The following is a 25,822-nucleotide window of genomic DNA, read 5'->3' as shown; positions in this document are numbered from 1 at the left end:
AGAATGAATGTAAAGAATGTAGTTGTTGTTCCATGAAGAATGAAAGGAGTGCCGCCCCAAGCCTTACCTAACCCCAACCTCCTTCCTTAGTTTTACATAAGGCGTCAGGATATGCCGTGTAACGCGGTACATGTGCTTCACTTGAAAGGCTACCATGAAATACTGAAGGCTGCTTTCACTGCAGATGTCGCACAAGTTGCCGATATGTATTTTGATGCCCTGAAATCCGATGTCGGAATATAGCCAGATGGCACCCACATTGAGGCCGTCAGTACTCCAGTGATTGCTAGCACATTGCATTGGTCAAGCAAATTCAGCTCCATTTCTTGTCCATTTTCCCACGGAAACCACATGTTGACGCTTCTTTACTTCAGACTCAGTGTGTCATACGCTTGGTTTGTGCCAGGTAGCTTACAGTATATACTGGTATTTAGAGTGGACACTGCCAATATGAAGGAAGGTTATGCTTGGTTTATTTTGTATTATGCCTCTTATTGAATTAAATGTATTGTTTTAAGGCTCTCTTTACCTTGTTATTTAATATATTTTGTCAAGTACTTAACTGGCCAGACAAACTTCCTCTATTTAATAGTTCTTGGGATCTTTATTTTTGTAATCATTAACTTCCACAACAAATAATTTGCCTCTTGTAGCCAATAAACCTTGGTTTATTTTCTTGGGTGCGCAGTGTTGTGCCAACAGAAAGTCAAACAAATGAGCGCATGTGAGATGCATTTGTCTAAACACAGATTTAGCCGGCGCTCGGCCCTGCAGTTGCTATCTCCCCTCACCACAGTGTGACGTGTGAGTGGAATGTTAGCATGTACATGTGTGGCATTAGCATGTGTGGCGGCGCGGCAGCTCCACCACATGTGAGCCTGTTTTATGGGTCCACTGGGGGTGAAGGTTAATGCAATAAAACAACCTTCCCCCGTGCCGTGCGTCTCCCATCAGAGGATTTAAGAGCAGAAACGAAAAGAAGAGCGGGAGAGTTAATGACCACTAGTGTTACGCTGCCTCGGCATTTTTTCATGTTCTACTTGATCTGTATGTGAATAAGGGACACACAATGACTTATCTCCTCCCCGACTGGCGAGGTGGAAATATTTTTAGAGGTCTGGCGTGACACGTTTTCACACCATTAACACATTTTCAGCTGCTTATTGTCGACACACCCGACCATTACAACACAACGTGTTTTCCACTTCCCGATGTAGGGCATTCCATTGTTTTGGACCACTCGGGTGTTACTGCAAATGCACCCGGCAGTACGTGTGTCCAACTACTTTTGTACTTCAAGTCAATTTATTGATAACCGTGATAGTTATTTATTCAAATTATTTTTGTGTGTGAGCCTCTCAGTGACTTCTAGATTGGTCAATAAAATAACTGCAAGTATCCCAAATTGTTCAACAAAAAAAAGTATATTATGTATAGTATATACAGTGGTACAATACGTTCCAGATGGCCGTTCGAGAAGCGATTTGTTCGAAATCCGAATCAATTTTTCCCATTACAATGAATGGAAAAAGAAACAACACGTTCCAAGCCTTAAAATAGTCTTTTGTAGGAGTGAATGTAGAGTGTCTGCTGCAGGTGCGCTGTTCCTCTATGTGTGTGGCCGCTGCATGTGGGAGGGGTTGCCGAGTGAGTGACGTCTCTCCAGAAGTGAAGAGGTGCCCGGTGCGTGTCCAGCTCTGAATGTGCGCTTCTGTGCAGTTTGGCTGTGACAAAGTCATAAACCAAGTAACTTAGCTCTGTCCCAGACTCGCCTCATCCCTGTCCCAGCTCCAGCCCACAACAGGACATCAAACCCTGGAGTGAGCGCTCCAGCCTCGGAGGTGTGGAGAGCGAGCACCTCCCCTGTGACACTCTACCACGGTCCAGTGTGGAGACAGGAAAGGTTTTACACCTCAATATGAAGAAAAAACAGTCAGTAAATGTAGCTAACGCAGAGGTGGGCAGTTAAATTTCCTAAAGGGCCACATTATAAACTGTGACAGTAGTGAGGGGCCATCATGCCAAAAGGAAGGCGGCGATGACTAAGAAACATGACGGGACAAAAAAAATCTTACGTAACAAAGAACGAACCATTCAATGGAAGCAAAGATATTAAGTGCAAATATGGCATGAAACCTATAAAAATATTGCATTTATTAGGCAATTATGCAATTTAAGTTGAATATAAATAATGAAACTAGAGCAAAAATATCTATGAAATATTAAAAGGAAATTAGAATATATATTTTCAATTTTCTTTTCATGAATTTTGAGGAACAAAAAATACTCACTAAAATAGCAGATGAAAAGAAATTTAAGTCCTGAACATGTTATAATCATTCTTGAAATAGTAATGCTAAGAAAGAAACAAGACAAAAAATAGTCCGAAAAATGACTACTTATCAGTTGTATAGTTTCAGTCCGACCTCATGAGGGCCGCAAAAACACAGGAAAAGGGCCGCATATGGCCCCCGGGCCGCACTTTGCCCAGGTCTGAGCTAACGGGACACGTCTGCATACAGAGATTATACACAATAACAAAGTGTGGCGTGGGTCAGCTGATCAGTCTGCACGTGTTATGTTTTTTTCGGCTTTTGTTGGGGACGTTCCAGTTCTGGATTTTCGTTCGAAATCAGAAGCAAAAAAAATATCTTTGTTCGAAAACCGAGGTACCACTATATATATATTAATGTATAAATGTATATATATATATATATATATATATATATATATATATATATATATATATATAGTATATAAAATTCAGGTATAATGGTTTTTCACTCTGGGGCCTCCTCCAAATGGTCTTGGGTTGCAGGGTCTCCAGCTTATCCCAGCTACACAGGGCGAGAGGAAACCATTACACCACTACTGTAGACAGAATTGCTCACAATGAGGGACAATTTGGAGTCGCCAATGAGTTTTTGTGGGAGGAAACCAGAGTGTGGAATGACGATAAATATTAAAAAAATAAGGTGGAGTTCCTGTTTTTTTTATGGATTGTACCCTTTACCAGCCTTTTTTCTTGGGGCCGTGAGAGACAACATGGTATTTTCTATCAGGGTGTGAATGATATGGCCCCTATTTTTGCAAAGCCAAAAACGCTGCTGTCTAAAAAAAAAAAAAAAAAACTCCTTTGCTTGCTAACTTAATATTTCTTTCAGCCACACAAGCGAACGACTGACTTCACCGCTAACATCACCACTTCATCAGCGCGCCCCGCTGGTGTTGGATTCACTTCCACACCGGAGTGACTCATCTCAGCAGACGGGAGCAGCACTCAGACATCGATCGCGCTGGAGATTTACTCAGCTCAGATACATTATACTCTGGCTAATTGAGAGCCGCTAAATAACGCTACCCCGAGGCTTTTACGCCAATGAAACGTCATTGATTTTGCCTCTTGGTTTGAAGAGCCTCACAAGCCTGCTTTCTCCTCCTCCTCCCGGCTGCTGCCGGCTTTAATAGCCCACTGGAGAGTCTTGCCAACTGCCAACACGTGCGCTCACTTCCATGAGGTAGTGGAATGTTCTGCATTCACAGTCGGCCCTGCTCGCAATAACTCACTCATCGCAACTTGACTTCCATCGTGTCGCTTTACTTCGACAGTTTTCCTGCAGGATTTCTCTTGCGTAATTCCTCGCACCTCCCTGGGAGTCAGTTCTCCGCTCAATTGTGGTTTCAACGCTCCAGTCAGGATGAGGAATTTGACCTTGAGTAATGTGCGTGTCCATATGCTTTCAAGTAAACAGGTGTCAACTGGTTTATGGAAGTCACTCACCTCTGCACCGACACCCTTCATGTTTTTCTTGCCTAACAGGAGTGTGTTTATATATCTATGTGTGTGTCTGTGTGTGTTTCCCGCAGGTAGACAAGGTGTGTGGCCTGTCTACTGGAGAACCTACTGGCATGCAGCCTCCTGCTCCTGAGGTCACAACCTCTGCCATGACCTCATCCACTCCGTTTCCATCTGCTGCCCCCTCCCAACCTTTACCGGAGCAGTGGCTCGGCCAGCTGGCCCATTTAAGGAGGTAAGAGCGGGATCACCGTGTGATGTACGAGTGGTATTGATCCAGCAAATATCATTGGTAAGAGTACAACAACATTAGAAAGGAGCTCCACTGGAGTTTCTTTCTAACGTTGTAATGAATTAAAGTTGTATTCAGTCAACAGGAGCTCAACAAAATTCAACTTTTTGTCGCATTTGTAGTGTGAAACAGACCTATACTGTATCATTTAGAGGCCATAATAAAGATAATTGTTGTTATTATTATTAGTGTAAATAAATTTTAGTTCCAGTAAAATCCAAATTGTTTTATTGCCACAAACCCTACGACAACGCTGGACCATTAAACGCCATTTTTAAGTCTCTCCGCGTTCACATTCAGACACTCTCAATTTCCCGGCAGATGATCGTGATTTCTAAACAAAAGTCAGATGTCTGGACCCAACGTTCAAATAAATCCGGCCGTGGTCTCCGTCTGAGGTCGGCCGGTCTTTCTTTTATAGGGGTAAGAAAGTATTTCAGACGGTTTCCTGGACGACACGCCTCCCCTGCACACATGTTGAAGATGAAGGCGCCTCAGTAGGGCACTATGCCCTCCACCTGGTCTTCCAGGCAGTCGGCCCGCGCCCACAGACGCTGGCAGTGGTGGAGTGGGTGAGGGGGGAATTTGTAAACTTTAATCTTGACACACCAACAATTTCCTGTTTACCCAGACGTCTATACCACCAAAGATGAAGCCCAGCCCACCTCAACTTACATAGTGCCACACACTTGGGGCGCGCTCGGCCGTGCCAGTTACTATGAATAACTGCGTTTGTGCCAGCTTCGCCTGGCATTGCCTTCGCCATTCATGTCCACATGACCCATCTGTGAAACCAGGAGTTGTGAGGATTGATGACTTCTGTCACCTGGCAACAACACGTCATGCAGCGCAAGTGCAAATGGCGTATTAGTGGAGGGGGGGGAAATTGTCGTACACATCTTGAAATCGGAGAAAGTTAGGGGGTCAATAAACAAAGCAAAAATATCAAGGAGTGTATTTATTTGAGGCAGTATAATAAATCAATGCATCGTTGTATATTGTTCATTGTTGTGTTATCCTGATTATTAGAAATATTTCTAATGTTTACGATGCATGTGTGAAGTTTGAACTAATTTGGAAAATAAGTCGCCGCCTCGAGCCACGGAGAAAGTTTCCCATGTGAATGTTTGGGGAAATAAGTTTTCCTCCTTTGCTTGAGTAAACAAATGAATAAAACACCACACAACTCTGGATGATGTGTTTTGTCTGTGTCAACAAACGATTGTGTGTAATGTTTGCTCGTGAGGACCGTACTGACACAATGTTGTGTTGCTGTGGTGCACAGAGAGATGACCGTTGGGTTCCAGGCGCCGCATGTGCATGATTGACCATTCTCTTCCAGGGTCCGACTGACTTTGTGTCTTTTTCCTCCTCCCCACATGACGTCCTTTTTGTTTCTTTGTTCTTTCTCTCACCCCTCCTCTCACCTCACTGCATCCTCCCTGCTTGCAACAATGTTCCCCGGACTCCAACTCCCATCATTCCCAGCTCGCTCCCCCTGAAACCCTCCAAGAACAATAAACATAGTCTGAGAACGCTCTCTAGGTAAGCATGCTCCCGGGGGAGACATCACTGCGCACGTCTCACACTCACACACACACGCAAACACACTCACGTTGGAGCTAGCTGTGTCTCTCCTGGGACTGGAGAATTTCATTTTCACCTCAACATTTGTGATGAGTCAGCATGTTGCAACTGTTCAACTGGGTGTTCAATACCTTTTTGCAAATATTATTCATTTGAATTGAAATTGTGTTTTTGCCAATTGTATCACATAAAGTGCATTTCAAGAGCAGGACACTCACTATGTGTCCTCTGTGCTCTGACCAATATGCCTCGCTGAAATTATGTGAGAATCTGCTCTCAAGTTTTGCTGAACAGATCATCTTTTTCTCACAATAGACTGCGTTACATTGTGTTTTATAATGGCAAATTTTACAATATTTATCAATAACTTCATGTTGACAAAAAACAAGAGAGTTCAGTGGGACCCCCCCCCCCCATGTAAGCGGTACCTTTGCTGCTGAAACGCTGGGGAGAACCTGCCACTGTGTTGTTTGCCTCTGCTGAAATGACTGGTTTTAGGGTTCCACTAAAACTTGTATGAACGCAGACTTGGTTCTGAGAATCTACAACAGCACAGGTTCCAAAACTGTGTTGGTGTGAAAGGCCTCACAATGGTAGACAGACGAAGTTAGGGAGGAGTCTCCTTGGACTATGATGTGTTCGGATGAGATAGTGATATACAGTGAGAGGAGAGGTTTGAGAGGTGGCAGGTTGAACTGGAGGGATTAAGAGTGAAGGTCAGTTGAAGCTTGACAGCACATTTGTGTAAACAAGTGGAAGGCAGAATGAAGTGTCGGAAGTAGTGAAAACTGATTTCATCTGGTGTCATGGACTGAGGTGACAGAAGATGAAGAGTGGGAGAGGGTGGAACAGATGGAGATGGCTGACTCAGGAGCAACATCTAGAGAGAAAAAGAACCTTTATATCAGGGGTAAACAGTTAGTTCCACAAAGGACTGCAGTGGGTGCGATTAGCTTGTGAGACTAGGAAGGACGAGATAAGAGACACATATCAGAGTGAAGAGTCAAGGTTTGGAGACAAAGGTAGAAAGGCCACATGTCGAGAGGAGAGACAGGGAACACGCAGGGTGACTACCAATCTATGTGATAAAGGAGGATATGACTTGATAATATTTTGTCAAAGAAGGTGACTAAAAGCCAAACCAGAGGTTATAGAATGTCAGGTCATTGTTAAAAGTACACAGCATATCACTGAGTGTCACGGTCACACAGCATGCAAGAGGATTGTGTGTTTTCTAACATTTGTTTCCCATTCTTGCTGATTCAAGTGTTGCATGCCACATGGTGTTCACTGGCATGGGTTTCTTCTCAGGGAGTTCTTGGTTCACCTGCATCGCTACAAGTCCTTCTTCGCCGTGCTGCCGGAGATGCTGTGCGAAGGTGAGAACGTGGTGGACGACGCCACGTGCTGGAGTGGAGACGGCGTGGTGGAGAGGTAGGATCTGCTCGGATGGAAGTGGATGTTTGATAAAGTCATATTTATGACACGGTGAATGGCTGTTGAGACCCAATAGATCATTGCAAATGATTTGAAACAAGAGATGAGTGATTATTAACAAAGAGAAAGTTGCTAGAATTGAAGAGCGACAAGCGAAGATGAGCTCTCAACTTTCCCCTGAAGAAGTTGGGAACTTGAGTTGTGTGTTTGTTCTTTCTTGACATGACCATTTATTATCCCAACGCTTTTCTGGCAGTGCTTTCAATAGCTATTTTGTTGCAATCAAACAAGATCCGTATTTGAACAGTTTGTTCAGCCAAGTTTCTCCTGATCGACTGGAACTCTTTATACACTACGGATCAGCGCATCCATTGCTTCTAGCTTGAGGATTCACTTTTAAAGACTGAAGCCAAGGGTGAATCTGCAGCCTGAGATTCATCAGAGAAGTGCTCTGACCAATACGCCTCACTGAAATTGCTTGAGAATTGATGCTGAATAAACGTGGACCACATCTTTTTCTCACTATAGACAGCTGATATTAGAATATTTAAGAATAGCTTCATGATGAATACACATTACGTTACTAGTTGTCCATCGTAGTTGCAGGTGCGTACGCTGACAAATAGATATGGAGCAAACAACAGCTGGGTTTCCATCACAGCTGGAAAAAAAAGCAGTATTTCAAAAATGTCGACCAAGTTCTAGTTTGCTCCAAACATGTTTCCTGTTTTCGGCAGGAACTCTTGGGAAGTCTCGTCCCAGGAGACTCCGGCGCAGCCTCTTGCTGCTGCAGACTTGTCATAGCCTCCGGAGCTGTGCTGACTTGTATTGCAGGAAAAGTGTTATACTTCATTAAAGTGCAAAAACACGACAATTTTTTAAGAAGTAAATGGACACTCAGTTACTGAAGATTTATTTGATGCAGTTTTAGCTACCATTAGTCAGGGTAGTTGTCTTTTCCATACAGGCAACTGAGATGAATTTGTTTAGTGTTCTGTCGGTCCAAACACTTTTCTATTGATCCATCTGTACTCGCCGCTCAAAAAACATCAAAAAACACTTTCAAGTTTGACTTTCCAAAACACAGCATTTCACCAAATCACAAAATAAACCAACTTGCATGTGACTATACTGACAAACTGTCTTTGGAGTGTGTGTTCAACACTGCTTGAAGACTGTAAGTGGAGATATTATATAGATAGAATTGCGGTTTAGCAGAGCACATTGTTGTATTAGTAGGTCATGGGTTCAAATCCGGTGGAGGGATTTTATTATTATTCATTTTTCCATGAGATTATACAAGTTTTAAGTCCCAGAATTTGTTTTTGTTATTTAATTGTTGTCCCGGAGGAGCTCTTTGACCACATCAACTGTCAATGGCGAAGATTTAGCAGCTGTACTCTGAGTGTCCCCCGGATGACTTGGCCTTTCTCCCTGTCTCTGAAACTGCGACATACAGTAACCGTTGTGTTGTTTGTGTGTCTGTGATCTTGTTCAGCTGGTCACTACACAAAGCTCATGGTCTCCATTGGAAGTAGATACTAGTGATGGGTAGATGTGGTATCATGAAACACTATTGCAGGGTTGATGAAACAGTGTCTGCATTTTCAGAGGCCACTAGATGGCGCTCTTGGTTTGAAAGTGATGTGAAGTTTCATTGAAGTAGTTGTTCAGGTCCAAAATATTTACAGCAGACAGTGCCATCTGGTGGCCTCTGAAAATCAGGTCACTGTTTCATGAAACCTCATCGACCCATCGCTAGTAGAAACAGCGCATCTGGGGTCTCATCTCCAACCAGGTTCAGCTCTAACTGGACAAAGACAGGCGGCCTTTTTTTGATCTGAGGCTCCAGCACTAACCTCATGCACAAATATGACATTTTTATTTGTATTTTTTATGTGATATTATATATCTAGTATGGAGCAACCAGACACAGACAAACCCAGTGTTTTACACAACCATGAAAAGTGCTTATAAATGTCACAAAGAAATGCTTCACTGCTTTTATTCTCGATCGTCTTTGTTTCTGCCGACTCCCTCATAAAATATAAAACCTAGCTCTCAGCATCTTTTTTGACAGATTCTGCCCTGAAATCACAGTTTGAAAAAAAAAAGATAGCTATTCCATTTAACCATAAATTAAAATCAGTTCAATGACGAAGCACTTGACAGATGACGGGCTCTTGTGGACCCCATTATTTTCCATTTCTTCTCTTGCCCAGTGCTCCTTGACCCTCTCAGTAGCCCAAAGACTCCAACAATGAGTCATCCATATTAAAGAGACCATTTATTATCGCCGGTGACAGTCAGTGAGTGTTCGATTTTTATGGTGGACGGTCAATAATACACTTTTACAACAGGGTTTTGTGTCTATTTAGCACAATAAATATGATAATCCAATTGTCAGTGCAATGCTTTAGAGGAGTTTTGAAGATACTTCACAAAGGCTCTCCATTCTGCCTTTTAGTTGTCTTGAGAAAGAAAGCACTGCGAGGCTGTTTAACGCAGGAGCGCGCCTAGCTGCAGGAACGTTCTGTATTTGAACCTGAGGACCAGCTGGAGAAAGCATGTGGGCTCCTCTGGGCGCTCCAATTTCCTCATAGGGACAAAAACAGACGCTTTGGTAAATTGGTTGCTCCAAACTGCCCACAGGTGTGAATAAGAAATGTGGCCATCTGTTTATCCACGGTGCAAGGCGACTCGCCAGACCTTGGCTGGAGTGGTGACAGGGAACGGCTCCCAGTCTCTGGTCGACCATCGTAAGAGTTGACCTCCGAAGGCCTCAGAGCACCTGTGAAGATGTTCTCAGGTATTCAGAACAATGAAGAGTCAGGATGCTGTTGTTTGTAGACCTAACACGATTATGAAAAACGGCACCTTTGAGGATGGGCATGTATCACATATTACATGTTATGTCACTGGAAAGGTAAGAAGTTAAAAAGTACATCCTGCTCACCACAGGTTTATATGTCCAGGAGACATTGGACCGACAGGGATTCAATCTAATGTACAGTAGTCAGCATTTTTTATGCCCCAACACAGCTTTATATTATAATATTTCACAGCATAAATCGAGTACAGACAAGGACACCTACAGGCAGGCATTTCTACGTGATGTCAAAGAATAAATCTGCATTTGATGTGCAATATACAGGGCTATATATTATATTCCTTTCTGTCAAGGACCACATAAAGTTTTTTTTGTTGTTGTTGTTGAATGGAGGTTTGTGTAAACATATTAGTATGAGAGGAGAGGAGAAATATTCCATGCCTCATATTTTGCTTCCCATAACAACCATGATGAAGTCTTTCTGACTTATACTACTACTACTACTACTACTACTACTACTACAAAATAGTAATCATATTTATGTACATCACTCCAAACTGCGCTGTCCAAGTCACACTGTAGACAGTAAAGGGAATTTATTAGTGACTGAGCTCAGGTGACGTTGATGTTTTTGTTATTTTACCACTCCGTATTTATCATTCCTTCATATTGCGTGGTTTGTCATGTGCCACTAGAAGGTAGTACATTGTATTCAAGTGTGAATTCAATATATCATTCCCTGTATATCTTACAGTTCTGGGTTTAGTACCACAAGAGAGAGTCATGTTTAAGTGTTAAGGTTTTTTTTTTGTTTTGTTTTCATTCCCTTCATATTTTCTCTGATGAGTGGCACTCTAGCGCCTCCTATACTTTCAACAGTGTTGAAGCACCCAGACTGCTTGACTTCCTCACTACTACCCTCAGGACGGGCCGAGACCAGACGAAGTTCTGACGCCCCGTTTACTCTGAGCCGCTGTTTCAGAGTTTGTGAGTTCACCTTCACGACAGCAGCTTTACCACTTGTACTTTCCGAGTCAGGTTGTACATCAAACATTGCAGTTGAATCCATGGTAAAACATTGAAATTTTGTTGACTGAAAGGTTGAAGAACACAGCTATGTTTATGCTTGGTAAAGGTCATTTCATGGTAGTGGTTTCAGCACTTTGGAAAGTTCTCTGAGCTCCATATAGATGTCAGAACATTGTTAGATGATTCATATACATCAGCCAGAAGATGATGTCTCAACTTCCTCTAACCAGTTTCAGCTGTCCGGTGCGACTCCCTGGCAGCCAGTTAGCCAGTTGGCAAAGTTGCAGTTGATAATGTGTGATAATGTGATAATGGCATCATGTGCACTTCCTGTTTTCGGCCCCATTTGGGTGGATTTAAATCTCCCTTGTTGTTCTTGTCCTTGCGTGAGTGAGAGTATTTGAGCGCTGAGGGCACTTGTTTTCAGCATCAGGGCTAATGGGCCGCATGGTTGTGTTGTCACACACTCTCTAATGAGAGCCAGGTATTTGCTTGTGGAGTCAAGTGTTCTCGGGTTGAATAAGAAAACAGATTATGGTAGGAGTCATAAACTGCCGGGGCTGGACTGTGGTGAGCCAACGGGAGAGAGAGGAGGGCATTGAAAGAAGCGCTGTTCCAGCGCTGTAGTGCCCCCTTTGCCTCTCCATGCCCCTGATGAGGGAAGCGGAGTGGTGTGACTGGGGGAAGGGGACCTTGGCAGCATAAAGACCTATTGTGGAGTCAGTGGAGTGGGGCACTGCCCAGCCATGGGGACCCCAAAAGCCTTGCAGGGAGAACAAAGACCCTCCTATGAAGTTGCATGGGAAAGATTTGGACGTCACTGCTGCCCCGACTGCCACTGTCCACGCTGCGCCTGGGAAAGTCGAGCCGCAGCAGTGATGGCTGGGACCAAAATATGAGATGTCAGCAGAGATAGTGAGAGGAGAAGTTTGCCAGGGATTGGAAATGCCCAGCTGCTTAAGTGTCAGGCTCTGTAACAGTCACACTTCCTGTACTGTGGGGACACAAAGTCCGTGTCGGGTTTCAGGCCAACAAGCGAGCGCTGATCAATCCGCACTGTAACCACATGCTATTCAACAGCTGGAGGCTTTCGATTTATTTAGAAACAATCACACTGCCGGGACAATAGAGGCGCATACTTCGTGCTCTCTCACCTAGAAGCACATTGCAGATGGAATTCCTGTGCGATTCATTTGGTGTCTGATGACAGGATTTGGACAGTGGGTGAAGAAGATGAAGGATTTGAATTTCCTCTGGTGTGGTTTTTAGCTCTATAGAGGAGGACATGTCCGGGGAAAAGAGGACTCCTGGTGTGGGCCTTTCTTGGGACGTTTTTTGAGAAGAAATAAAGAATTCATCTTGTTTCACTCGAATTCCGGTCAGATAAACACTCCCAAAAAACTCAGGGAAACAGTAAAGTTTGATGGGACTTTTGTGAACTGAAATAACAAACAAAAATATCAGTCATGACGGGACACGTCTGCATACAGAATAACAAAGTGCGTTGTGGGTCAGCTGATCGGTTCGCGTGCGTTATGTTTTTTCCGGCTTTTTTCGGGGGCGTTCCAGTTCTGGATTTTCGTTCGAAATCCGAAGTAAAAAAATCTTGTTCAAACTCCGATTTGTTTTGAAGTCCGGGACGTTCAAAAACTGAGGTACCACTGTAGTTACAAGACGCTGCATTAGCATGGGAAGAGAAACGAAAAGAGCGGTTACATCCGTCTGAACCTCGCTGTGCGACGTCATCACGTGAGCGTTACAGGACGTTGTTTAGACAAGACATCATCACGTTGGCATGCAAGGACGTCGGGTTGCCGTAACAACCAAGCTAACAGAACGCTGCAACAGAATGTTAAGAAAAACTGTGAATATAACACTTGCAGTGTTTTGGCTGTTGACAAAAACATCTGCCGACATATCCACACGAGGAATAAAGAGTGCACCCGAGTTGGCCAGATACTCTCCTACTAAGCTTCTTCCGTAGTCTGAGCATTCATCGATAAGCGCCATTGACCAGTGTTAACAACCACAACTGTGAGTCTTTATCTTTTTTAGTGTCGTAGTCAAGACCACCTAACCTGAGGTCAAGTGGAGCCCGAGACCTGAGTATACTTCGGCCGCGGCCTTTGGTCTCAGTCTTGGTCTCACCTTGCTCAACTGCCCCTCAAAGTCTCTGTGTGCTCTGCTCTTGGTGTCCGGTCAGGTGGCCTCACACTCACCGATGTTCTGGACGTATTAATTGTTGCACCTTGATCTTGGCGGCCTTTCTTTCTGCCAATGGAAACACACATATGATGATCAACAACAAGTGCTCAGAAGACGACCCTCCCACAAACCTGAGTAGCTTCCAAGTGAGTGAAGAATAAAGTGTTGCATGTCACTGCCCAGCATTCTCCAGGCTTCCTGTGTGTGTGTCCTTGCTGCAGACTGGAACACAAGACGAGTCATATAAATGCAGAAGCTGCCAGACATTAAATTCCCCCCTCTTTTATTGTTTATAGTGTACGAGTCTCAAATATGCCGTTTACAGAGCGCAGCATTGTTGGCTAGCTCGGCAAGTATTTGCCAATTTGGGACTTAGCATGACTTTGACTGAGGAGTGTTTATGTGCATCAGGCTCTGCAAGTTTTGATTTTATGAAGTGCCATGTAAACAGTGGCTTGTTCTGGACTCTCCTGCCAACTTTTTTTGCTTTTCCCTTTTTTTTTTGGTGCACATTGTTTGTGGCGAGGGCAGCACAGCAGAGGCCTGTTATGTAGTTGGTGCTTCTGCTTGTGTTCCACTGGAGAACATGGATGATGGTAAGTCGATGGCTCCAGAGTGTTGCTTGAACAGACTTCTGTCCCCTGTGACATCGAAAAGGGAGCGTAATGTCCGTTATTTAGGGAAAGCAGTAAACAGTTCATCAAACATTGTGCTTGTTCAACCACAAAACACAATTCTGAGGTTAAAAAATGTCTCATTTTTTTCTTTTGTTTTGTCGTAAATTGGTGAGAATATTGATTTATTCTGAAAGCTTCTAAACAAGAAAAGCCTTTTGTAAACAACAAATTGATGGTTTTTCTTGGAGTGAAAAAGTGAAAAAGAATCTCTTTTGTTTAAACCTCGGATACGTCAGTGAATTCAGGAGTGTTGAAACTTCCCTTAAAGGAAGTTTTTCTGGCTTAAGATTGAAGTAGTTTGAAGAATATTCAGTAAACTCTACAGTCATTCTCCTTTCCGGACATTGTTACAGTGTTATTACATGTTATTACACTGTAATGTTGTGGAAGTGGTTGTGACTAATGATGCTTGGGCTTCTCAACTATCTAGCTATCTTCAGCTGGGTCTAGTTCTGTGGTCAGTTTTGTTCAGTACCTGGTTAGTGATGAACCCCAAGGCCGGTAAAGTCGTAGCATGTGAAGGTGAACATACGCATGAGTTGAAATTCTGACCTACATTTTCGTTTTTCGGACGTGCCGACTGTCCTCATGAGGTCACCACGATGTTCTCTATCACTCCCGAAACTTTGCTCGTTCAACTCAGGGCGATGGGAAATGTGGGTGCTGTATCGCGGCAGGGAAAAGAATGAATAGAAGAAGGGAAGACATGATGCTGGACGAAGAGGAAAGGAGGGATGTGGGTCAGTAGCAGCAGGAAGCGGCGGCTTTAGAAGAGCCGCGGACTCACACGGGCTTAATAGACACGATGGGGCCGTTTGAAGTCCTCACGGTTAGCGTGTCTGGGAGCCGGCCAATAGGGCCTCTGCACCAATTTGCTGGACAACTGTGTTTGCATGAGTGGACAGTGTCAGGTATTGGTCTGAGCAAGTGTGACACACGTTACTTCTCGTGCTCCTGTTTTCTTGAATATCCATCACGGGCCAAAAGGTGGATGGAAAAGCAGCAAGGAGCAGTGAAGTGAGTCTGTTTTAGTCACTTACTTATTCTGTTCTCATTTAATATAAACTTGGATGACTTGAATAAAATATTTTTACTCAATTCAATGAGAGAATAAACTGAATAATGTTCAGATATTCAAAGAACTTTGCAGTATTTTCCACTCAAGCTTCTTGTGAACAAACCTTTGACCTCTGACCTACTGCAAAACAGCAGCAAGAAAGTTTACTTAAGAATGATGGATTATTTTCTCAAAACAAACTGACTGATCATTTTACAATATCCCGAACAAATGATCAGAATAGGATCCAGTTAATGTGAGATTTGAAATCGTAAGAAAAAGTGAGTGATCCGAAAGTAAAAGAAAAAATCTTGAGTGCAATGTAAAAATGCAGAATAAGCAACTGGTTCGAAGGAATCAAAGGGTGAACGTGTTATTCCACCGTGACTTGATTTTCCCCAGGACAGACTCTCACTTGTGTTCCATCATAAGTAGTAATATTGTGCGTTTCACTTCAAACCTCTTTCCTGGGTTTCAGGCTCATGGTATCGGTTTCTTTTTAGCACCTTTCAAAGGCAGCGAAAATCCACCTTCTAACCGCCGCTTTGATCCAAACACACAGTTTATAACCGTGCAGACACGGGATTACAGCCTTATAGACATCCCACTATTTATGTGTGCCACAGTATACACTCTGTACACAACAGTTGCACGCTCTGGCACAGCGTGATCCCATCTGACTTGGAGAGCTGAGCCCCTCTCCATGGCGACTATTTTTAGGGTCCCTGTTATCCTTTTTCCCGGGGGGAGCCTGAACAAATGTCATCTATAGGAGCACAGTCGGGTATGGAGGGTTTTGTCTGATTTTCAAGATTTCCTGTGGAGTGCTGGTGCGAACGCATGCAGAATCCGATGTGGTATTTAGCGCCGGAGTGATCCTCGGATCTCCCTCAGAGGCAGAATGAATGACAGGCTTGGGAGGAGGACAGCTAACCGAATCATCTCTGTGCAAACAACCAAAGTACAGTACGGTACTGTGAGTGTGTGATCCACAGTGTGTGTGTGTGCGGTAACCTGAAACCACAAGGAAAAACGTTCCGAGAATTCCGGGTGGGTTTGGTGTCGTGGCTCTCTGGCTGGAGCCCCTGAGTGGTGCGGGGAATGCAGGCCTCCGCACGGAACAGCCAGAGAAGCAGAGGGGAAGCCCCCTTCTCTCCACTCGGTCCCCGGCCATCATCACACGCACACGTCCACCAAGGCAAACACACATTCCTCACTGACTCCCCAATGTTCGCGTATCTAGGTGAAATCATTGGACGACACCTTCTAACCACCTTCTACTTCCTGTTATTTGAACCTTGACCCCAATGGCCACATCCAATTTAATCCAGGGGAGTCGGCTGGAGACTCCAACCTAAACATGTATTCCACTAAATCCTCAACTGCTCAGTCATAACACATGAACCGTGGTACTATTACACTGCTTACTTGGGTGTCCTCTGGCACTCTGGTTTCCTCCCACAGTCCATCCGGCGTATGGCACGACACTGCACAGGAAATGAATGAACAGTCATTGACAAAAGAAAAGAACAGTGAGTCAAACTAGGACAGTTTTGTACGTTTTTTTCACCGAATTTTATTGCGCTACTTCCATGGTGTTTATGCAGTTCGCATTCAATTGGGCAGCAGTTTGCCACAGCGCTGCAAAGCTGATCGTAGCAGTCTTCAGCTTTTAGCTGGTTCTGTTAGCGCACAAGCCTGGGACTCGATGGTACCGCTGCGATCATGACTGAATGATGCTGGAATCCGCTGATTCACTTCGCTGTCTCTGAACGTACCATGGCTCACGCTGTTGTCACCCTCATCTCTGCCTTGATTTTTATTCGAACGAACAAACAAAACATCGCAAATATCAAATAATTTCCCAAGTTGCTATAGAAATTTTTTGCCTTAAATTTGTCCGTAAGTTTCCCGAGTTTTTCTATTTATAAATGAACAAGCCGACCCTTCAAACATAACCTCGCAGTAATAGAACTTGCTTTGTCGATTTGTGAGTGTCATTGACGTTTCACTTGCGCTCGTGACAGAGACATTGATGTAGTCCCGATAAATCTCCACACATTTGAACATCACAGTGCGGTTTCTTCACTCAACGCTAACATGACTTGAAGTCAAATCATTTTTCAGACGAGTGACTTTTATGAGATTGTTTGGACGACTTGCTACCAGAAGAACTCTGGCGGTCCACGCCTAGTGCAGATCAAAAGTCAGCTCCAAAGTATGCTAGAGACTGATATTGAGAAAACTGGGTTCAGGCGGACTCCAGCCAGCGAGCACAGTCCCACTGTTTTAAATTACACTGGCCGTTGGATGTTTTCTTTCTCAAGTGCCCTAAAAGGCTTTTTCACAAACTGAAATCGTTGGAAAAGAAATACGACAAACCTCAATGTTTTTAAATAAAAATGTGGATTTTTTTCATGATACAGTTCTGCCTTGCGTTGAGCTATTTTACTTGGGTTTTTGGATCCAATGAGAAGCAGGTGAACATATTTAAAATTTCTTGTTCAGCATCGGAGTTGGACTGGTTCCAAAAAAAAAAAAGTGAAAGGAAAAAAAAGTCAATGAATGATGGATATTGTTTATATTCTGAGAGCAAATGTCAATTTAAAATAAGGTTCAGCAACAACATTTTATCTTATTTCACTTCCAAATGATTTTAAATTTTATTTCTGTGGTGCTGAATTTTATCCAAGCTACATAACAAACGGACCCTCCTCCAACCCCCTCCCCAGGAAAGGTCACCAGTCCTCCCCGCTTTATAAAAATAAAGTTGTTTACTTTTGAGTTCAAGTAGTGCGAATAAAACCAAGGGACTTAACCACTTGTCGTCATTCAGGCCAGTGATTTCACAGCGTTCCCCTTCGTACGGACCAGTCAGCTCCTACTGTGCCTCCGACATGAGGCTGTGATCACCCTATTTTTGACCACCAAACAGCCACTTGTTTCTTCCTTTATCCATACTTCATATTAAATAGCAAAAACATTTAGCATGTCACAGTCAGTTTTCTCTCTCACTATAAATGTGTTTAAACAGAAAAAAACATTTGGTTGCTATTACCATTTGTCAATAAGCTTCGACAGTGTAGTGATATTGCACATGATTTTTATCATATTTTATGCGAACCTGCGTCATAATCCTTTCTGATGGTTGAAGCATGACACTTAATAATGAAGCATCTTTCATATCTAAACTTCTAGAACTGTGTGCTGACAGTACGGTAGGAGCCTCCTGGCTCATATAAATGGCTCGATGTCTTATGAACGCAGCCATTCTCTGGGTGGATTTGACTGAGCAAAGGAACAACAGGAGAGCTGTTTATGTTTAGAACTAAAAAAATGTTTTAATAATGAAAACTGAAACTTATAGTTTTGGGAAAATTTGTTTTTCTTGACCTTTACTGAGACATGTTGGTTCTTGTCGTCATGATATTCAATATGTTTTGTTTGTTGAGATTTGAGGGAGCAAATTGGAGCTTGTTTTATGTGTGAAGAAACATTTGAATCTGCTGCTCTCCAACATCACCTCATTCCAGAGCCTGTCCTTCATATCCAACTGTCGACTGCAGTCGGTACATGGATGCTGAAGCTCTGCTGCGAGCTCACTCCCCAGAAACCAACCACACGGCGTCTTCCGGTGAAAAAGATTCCCTGACAATGTTCGATTTGTCTCCTTCATTCATCAGCTTCTAGCTTCTATACACAGACTCTAAAAGAAAATACTTGGGTTTGCATTGCAAAGCTTGTTACAAAGCCACCGAAACCAGCCTGTTGCTAAACCCGAGGTTGCACGTGGTCATGCGGAGCCTTCTTTGGACAATATTTCCCCGAAACAAATCCACACGCTGATTGATAGAGCAAAATGTTATCAGTAAAAAACAATTTATTTATTCTTTCGCTCACCAAAACACAAGAGAAATGCCTGCCTGCACAGAAACCCCAAACCGTTGCACAATAGAAGCCTTGAGAATTGAGGAATGGGTGGAGAGGACATTGGACCATTGAGGTAAATGTTTGGGAACTTTCACCGACAATGCGTCCAATTTTTCAATCTGTGGCTGTTTTGACAAATAAGTGCGATCAGGACAAAAATGATAGTTATGGCTGGATTCTGACCAGCAAAGCCATTTGGCCTCGCCGTGGCAACCAGCTGCCGGACTTTATTTTGGTAATTGCTTCTTTACTTCTGCTGCTATTGTCTGGAACAACGTTGACTCTGTTTTGAAACTGGAAGAAGACTCGAACCCCAAAGTTCTGGATTTTGTCGTTGTTTTTTTAAAGCAAATATTGTCATGGGAAAACAAGAAATGCTTTCACCACATTGGAAATACAGTGTATCTTGCTTGTAAAAACATTAAATATGGTCAGCATTCCAGTTGTTTTTCCTAAATAAATCACATCTCCGATATGGAGTTTTACGTTTGAACATTACGCTACCATGGAAACCTGCAATCTGAAACGCATGAGCTGGGTTTGTGGGACTCCTCCGAAAGTGTCTCAGTCCCTTCACTGTTTTCTTATTGTTAAAATAGTAGGAAGCATGTTTCAAGGTGACTTGTTGGTGCACAACCAATAAGAGGATGAGTGGAAAAAGAGAAAAAGAATCATCGGACTGTTGAATGGAGACACTGCAAAACTTTATTTGGGAAAAAAAGTGGAAGCTAGCAAGTTTTAATAGGAGGAAAAGTGATTTGGCCGACGCACAAAGCCCCACATTGGCATGGCTTGCGCCGCCTTGTGTGTCCGTCTGCGTTCCGCCCTCTCCAACTCTCAGCCAGAACGTTCACCTTCATGACATGTATGCAGAAGCACGCGGGGGGCTTTCTCCATGCCGAGCCCCGCGCGACTGGCTTTAGTTTACACTTAGCTGTCACCCTTAAGCACTAGATCATGCCACTGCGTGCTGGATCAGACAGACAGACAAACAGGTGGTGGTACCACACCAGAGGATCACGGCTCGCTTCGCCCGTCTGCCCTCCGCTGCATACTCCACCGTCCTGACTCTGCCCCTGCCTGCCCTTGTCTGCTTTCCATTCAGCAGCTCCCCCTCCACCCCCCCAGACCTCTAACCTCAGCTATCCCTGCCCTCCTCGGCATGTCCGCGTGCTGCGCTGTGGAAGTTGAGATTCTTATCTCTGGGATTCTTCTCTGTCGGTTGGCAGTGTTTGCATGGCACTGTGAAAAGAAGTATTTATAAAATGCCTCTAGTCTCATTCTGTATAGTCTGTGTTTTATTGATTTCACTTGTGTTTTGATGGAGATTCACTTAAATGGATTTTTTTTTAGACAAAAGTCACTTCCTTTTTCTTGTTGGTATTTTCTCGTCATTGACTGCAGACTAAGTTTCAGTTTTTGTGGCCGAAACTGTCATTTGAAACAAATCACGAATGAAACCGTTATCATCACTTTCATCATAATCTTCTTTTTTTTAATCAGATAAATATTTTTTTTACATTTTTACATTTTAATCAATACTTTCCATTGTAGCCGTTTAACTAAAATAATATTTTATTAAAAATAATCTAAAAATTCGAACACCTCCATTCTTAAAAAAAATCCATCCATCCATCCATCCATCCATCCATCACCACCACTTCCCTGTGGCACTGTTGGGTCACATGGGCAGCAGCTATTGCAAAGAGGCGCAGTCTTCTTTCTCAGCAAAAGCTCCGTTGGATGAGTTCAACACAATAACAAATATACAAAAAGCAAACAAACAAGCAAACTTTTTTTGTTAGTTTTCCTTTTTTTTTAGCCAAATTATCTTGGAGAAACTAAAAAGTACATTGATACTATCAATATTTTATATTAATATTTTAATATATTTTTTTAAATATTACGTGAAAATGATCTGTTGAAATATTTTGTAAATATTTTAGAGCATTGTCCAGCAAGAAAGAGGCGAATTAAATAAAATATGTAAAATAATAAGGCAACACATGTATTATTTTGTCTGATTAAAGGTAACTTAAAAGGTATGTTTATGAAATTCTTTGATTGTTTTTCTAAACATATGATGTCTTATTTTAACTTAATCTAACAGTTTGCTCTCCAGACAACAGGGAACCTTTGTCAGTGCAGGAGTTCCTGCTCCACCGATCACTCTGATGCACAAGACACGTGGCAGCTAGGATGATAACAACAACAACAAACATGGAGGAATCCCTGAACAAAAGCAAACAAAAGCATCTGTTTGCTTTTGTTCAGGGAGGTTTTTCACTACACAAATGGCCAGAGTTTCCACTACTCTGAGTGGACTTGAAATTCTTATACAAATATTGTCAAGACATTAAAAGAGCTTTAGTTTAAATAAGGTGATATAAAAACTTGAATATAGCCACCATCCTGATTTATTGTGCTATTGCAAAATAAACAATATTTTGTTGTTTTAATGTATGTATGGCTCCATCATTTGATTCAGTAATATACCACATTCATTCAAATGGAAAAAAGTGGCTTCTTGTGGTAAATATTCTTATACCATTAAACTGCGATTAATTGAGATTAATTCATCACAAATTTTCTAATTAACTAGATGTATTTTTTAATCGAATCCCACCCTGCTTATTTGCTAAGTAGAATGAGGTTTTATGTATATTTATTTTTCATTCTCTTCTGTCGAGGTTGAGCTGCAGTGCTGTTTTATTTGAGCAATGCTGCCACTTACTGGCTGATATACGTCACTAGAGAAGTGACTCGTCGATGCCCGATACTGAATGAAATGTGAAATTTATGACAGTGTCGTCTTTCTGAGTGAACATGAATTTTATGTTTAAAATTATCACATCAGAAAAACATGTTCTGTCCCTTAAACGTGGGTGGAAAATAAACCTGGAGTGCAGCCGCTGCATGGTGGCGTTTAGTGTTGAGTTGCCAGGAAGTGTCGCCTGTCTCTCTGGGGTTTGCATGTGCGGTCAAAAACAAAAAAGAAAAGAAAGTCTTGTTGCTTGAGGGGCACGGCGGTTTGCTTCCCATAAGTCTGTGTGGTCTGCTGAATCAGCCAGCAGTGAGTCTGCTGTGCTGCAGGAGCTGTGGGGGAAAGTTACACCCAGTGACAGATCGTCCAGACAATGGGGCCCTGGGAATAGACTCCAACCCGACCGCAAGCCAGTTACACTGGTAATCCATGTAAGCAGCACCAGACGCTACCGAACCTCTAAACACGATACTTCTCATATTTGTTTGTCCCCTCGTGAGCTCCATACATGATGCTGCGTGTCTTGACACATGATCTGAACGTCATTTCTTTGGTTTCTGTCGTGCCACAGTTGACTGCATGTGGTCCTCTGAAATGCTTCTGAAGTCCGCCGGTGAACATGAACATGATGCCACCACACACAAGTGGAGACGTTATTTCTCCTGCCCACGTTCCGAGTCAGAAATTGGTATATCGTCCTTCTGAATATTATATTTGGATGTAAAAGTATAAAAGTAAGGTTCCTGGGCTCCGTCAAATGAAAGGTGCTTCATCTGAGTTACACTGTCTAAAACAAACTTTTGATATGTTCAGGATCAGACGGATTCAGCGAGTGCTCTGCCAACAGCTAAAACTAAAAAAAAAAAATCATGTTGGCTTTGAAGTGACTTTGAGTGATGATATTGATGTTTTGGCGAAGCAAAAATCCATGAACGCTCAAACTATTTTTTTAGATATTACTTTTAGTTGGCATTGCCTACAGTATATACTGATTTAAAACGTCAAGTGACAGACGAGGTCAGGGTCATGAGGTCATTTAAGTCCCCTCCAACGCCCTCATAGTCCTGCAGTAAGACGCTCTCACCACACGGGGGCAGTGTAGACTCATGTTAGTCTTTCCCTTACTTCCATGGTGTGTTCTAAACTGGGGGTCACACTTTCTGTATATATAATATTGCCAACAGAGATGTACAACGTGTTTATTCATGGCAGTGCGGTCGCCACATTGGTCCCATTTCATGAAAGCGGGGTGACAGGAAAGCGAAACGTTCAGGTCTGCGTGTGGGCCAATAACAGGCAGGCGCTGAGGAAAATTAGATATTGTCGACATAAAGTCGCCTGAAGACGTAATTAGAAAAAGACGGATAGGTTATCGTCAGTGATGTGTATCAAACACCTCCTGGCAGCGAGGTAATCACAGCCACACAGAAGTGTGCGCATGTGACGTCAATCACACACACACACACACACACACAACTCCCACTTCACTTTCGGTGTTAGTTCAGGTCACTGTTGCCTGGAGGCCTGAGCAGGAACGGAGCGATGCAAAACTCCTCGCAGGTGACTGTTTCGAAATCTGAGACTGCTCATATGTGGCGGCTTAAAAGTATGTACTGTGTACTTATCATGAGTACCTTTATGTGAGCTAGATAAATGGGTGAGGTTAGGGCGGAGTCTCCACGGACGATGATGTTCACCGATGATATAGTGATTTATGTCTTGGTGATGGTGAGATGGAGTTAGGAGAAGAAACGGGGAAGTGAAAAGTAATGACTTGAAGTATTGTTTAAAGTAATGGGCAGAGACTGAGGCAACAGCAGAGTAGTTTTTTTTATTTTTTTTTCTGTTGACATTTTTTCATACATTCCTCTGAGTCTTTTCGCGGCCTCACGTTAGGTCATATGTACAGTGGTACCTCGGTTCTCGACCACAATCCATTCCAGAAGCGAATTATTCGAAATCTGAATCGATTTTTCCCATTAGAATGAATAGAAAAAGAAATATAGTGAATGTAGAGTGTCTGCTGCAGGTGCGCTGTTCCTCTATGTGTGTGGCCGCTGCATGTGGGAGGGGTTGCCGAGTGAGTGAGGTCTCTCCAGAAGTGAAGAGGTGCCCGGTGCGTGTCCAGCTCTGAATGTGCGCTTCTGTGCAGTTTGGCTGTGACAAAGTCATAAACCAAGTCACGCTCTGTCCCAGACTCGCCTCATCCCTGTCCCAGCTCCAGCCCACAACAGGACATCAAACCCTGGAGTGAGCGCTCCAGCCTCGGAGGTGTGGAGAGCGAGCTCCTCCCCTGTGACACTCTACCACGGTCCAGTGTGGAGACAGGAAAGGTTTTACACCTCAATATGAAGAAAAAACAGTCAGTAAATGTAGCTAACGGGACACGTCTGCATACAGAGGCTGCGTTATACACAATAACAAAGCGCGTCGTGGGTCAGCTGATCGGCCCGCGCATGTTTTTTTGTTCAAACTCCGATTTGTTTTGAAGTCCGGGACATTCGGAGGTACCACTGTATTATGGGATGCAATATTAGGAAAGTTGTAATCCATTAAACTAGGTGTAGAAGCACCCGATGGTATTACATTTGTAACAGAATAAACAGACTATGAAAAGCTCCATTCATGAGGGCAGTGACACCTTTATTGCGGCGTGTAATAGCTGTGAGTAATTCAAGCCAGCGGGATCTTCAAGCGTATCACGGTTGCAGCTAAAGTAGTCCGTGTCGCTGACTGGTCCCGTGGGACGGTCCACCTCCCAGTGTGTAATTCCAGCATGGTCATAAACAGCTATATTTCACGGGGTTTTGAGCATCTCCGTGCAGGTGTCGGGCCTCAGGTGACGTCCAAGACAAAACATGTAAAGAGTGGATGGATATAAATCTGCTGCTCAGACACCTCTGATCCCGGCTAAAGTGACATCTGGCCTGCAGTGATGCGAGCATGAGTGGGACATAGTGAGAGCTAAGTGTCCAGGACGGCCAACGACTGCTACTCCTTGCAATTGTGTGTGGTCTGGCTGTTTTCTATGCTCGAATAACAAAGGCAGAAAGCAGTAAAAAGTCATAATAACTGATAAAGAACAATAAAATATATCATAACATGCAAGATGTTAACATAATTCGGGACATAACCTATTTTTAAATAGGATTTCGGAATCGTTTGAGATGAGAAACAACATACGAGTATGAATATGGCCTCTCCGTTCCGACTGGTGGGTTATTCCGTAACACTTCAAATTTAAGCATAATTTACTATACAGGAAACATTATTATTGTATATTTTTTTTTATTCAGTGTCTGGCACCGCAGCACGTAGCAGCCTGGCATCGCGTACGACAGTTACGGCAGCACAGCATCCCAGCATCTCACTCTCACACAGCCATCTACCACTACAGTAGTAGCTATAACCCTCGCGTCAGCTATTTTGAATGGCATTCGACTTACGTCCAATCCGACTTACAACTGGTTGGTCGGAACCGATCCCGGTCGTAAGTCAGATGATACTTCTACTGAATTGCTGAAAAAAACTTTTTGGATTGGTTGTTTTGACTGCGTGCTTCGGAGGGTTTTAGAACTTAAATGAGTTTTTCAGAGCCAAAAAAAAAAGAATAAATCCCAGCACAACACTTCATAGCACTGAGTCACTCTGGTCACTATTGTGAAGAATCAATAGTAGGATGAATGTAGTAGAAGACCGTCAATTACCATCCTACTGCCAAAGGTGAATTAGCCAATATCAAATCAACGCATAGCGCCCCCAGTTGGCCAAAGAGGGTACTGAAAAAGTGGGACGGCAAGTGCCTTGCTCAGAGGCACATCAACAGAGCAATTGTGTCCCGAGCTGGGATCAGAGTGGAACCCTTCAGGACAGAGAGCAGCAGTCTGCAGTGCTGACCACGCCACTACATTACACCAGAGCAAGACACACTAGTCCATAGCCTCAAGACAAGGGGGCCCACACTTTCCCATCCTGCTTGCTGTTGAAACTACCATGTTGCCTGGAGATCATTGCCCACCCATTGCCGAAATAGGCGCCTGTGTTCTAAGACTTTCAGCCAATAGTATATAAGTAGCCACAGGTTTAGCATTTAAAACTGCTCATGTAGTTCGACCGTGAATATCACTCTTTAGCTGTCAGGGGAGGAGCCTGCGACCAACACGACCTCAACCAAAGGCTTGAAACGTCTAGCCACAGCAAGTTTTGATAAGTCAGAGA

General features: G+C 43.3%; 1 protein-coding gene across 2 annotated transcripts in view; it reads left to right on the top strand.

Moving 5' to 3' along the window:
* Positions 1-25,822, top strand: part of LOC128769411 (glypican-5-like) — a 122,670-nt gene that overhangs the window by 49,139 nt on the left and 47,709 nt on the right. Inside the window, exons 4-6 of one of the 2 annotated variants that reach the window (XM_053883102.1) lie at positions 3,868-4,031; positions 5,577-5,633; positions 6,987-7,109. In XM_053883102.1, the coding sequence (XP_053739077.1) occupies positions 3,868-4,031; positions 5,577-5,633; positions 6,987-7,109 (344 nt within the window). The remainder of the gene's footprint in view (positions 1-3,867; positions 4,032-5,576; positions 5,634-6,986; positions 7,110-25,822) is intronic. The other variant, XM_053883103.1, reaches the window with a different exon arrangement.

This window comes from Synchiropus splendidus, chromosome 13 (assembly GCF_027744825.2).
Source record: "Synchiropus splendidus isolate RoL2022-P1 chromosome 13, RoL_Sspl_1.0, whole genome shotgun sequence".
NCBI lineage: Eukaryota > Metazoa > Chordata > Actinopteri > Syngnathiformes > Callionymidae > Synchiropus > Synchiropus splendidus.
The sequence above is the reverse complement of the archived record's forward strand: the minus strand, read 5'-3'. Positions and strand labels throughout refer to the sequence as shown.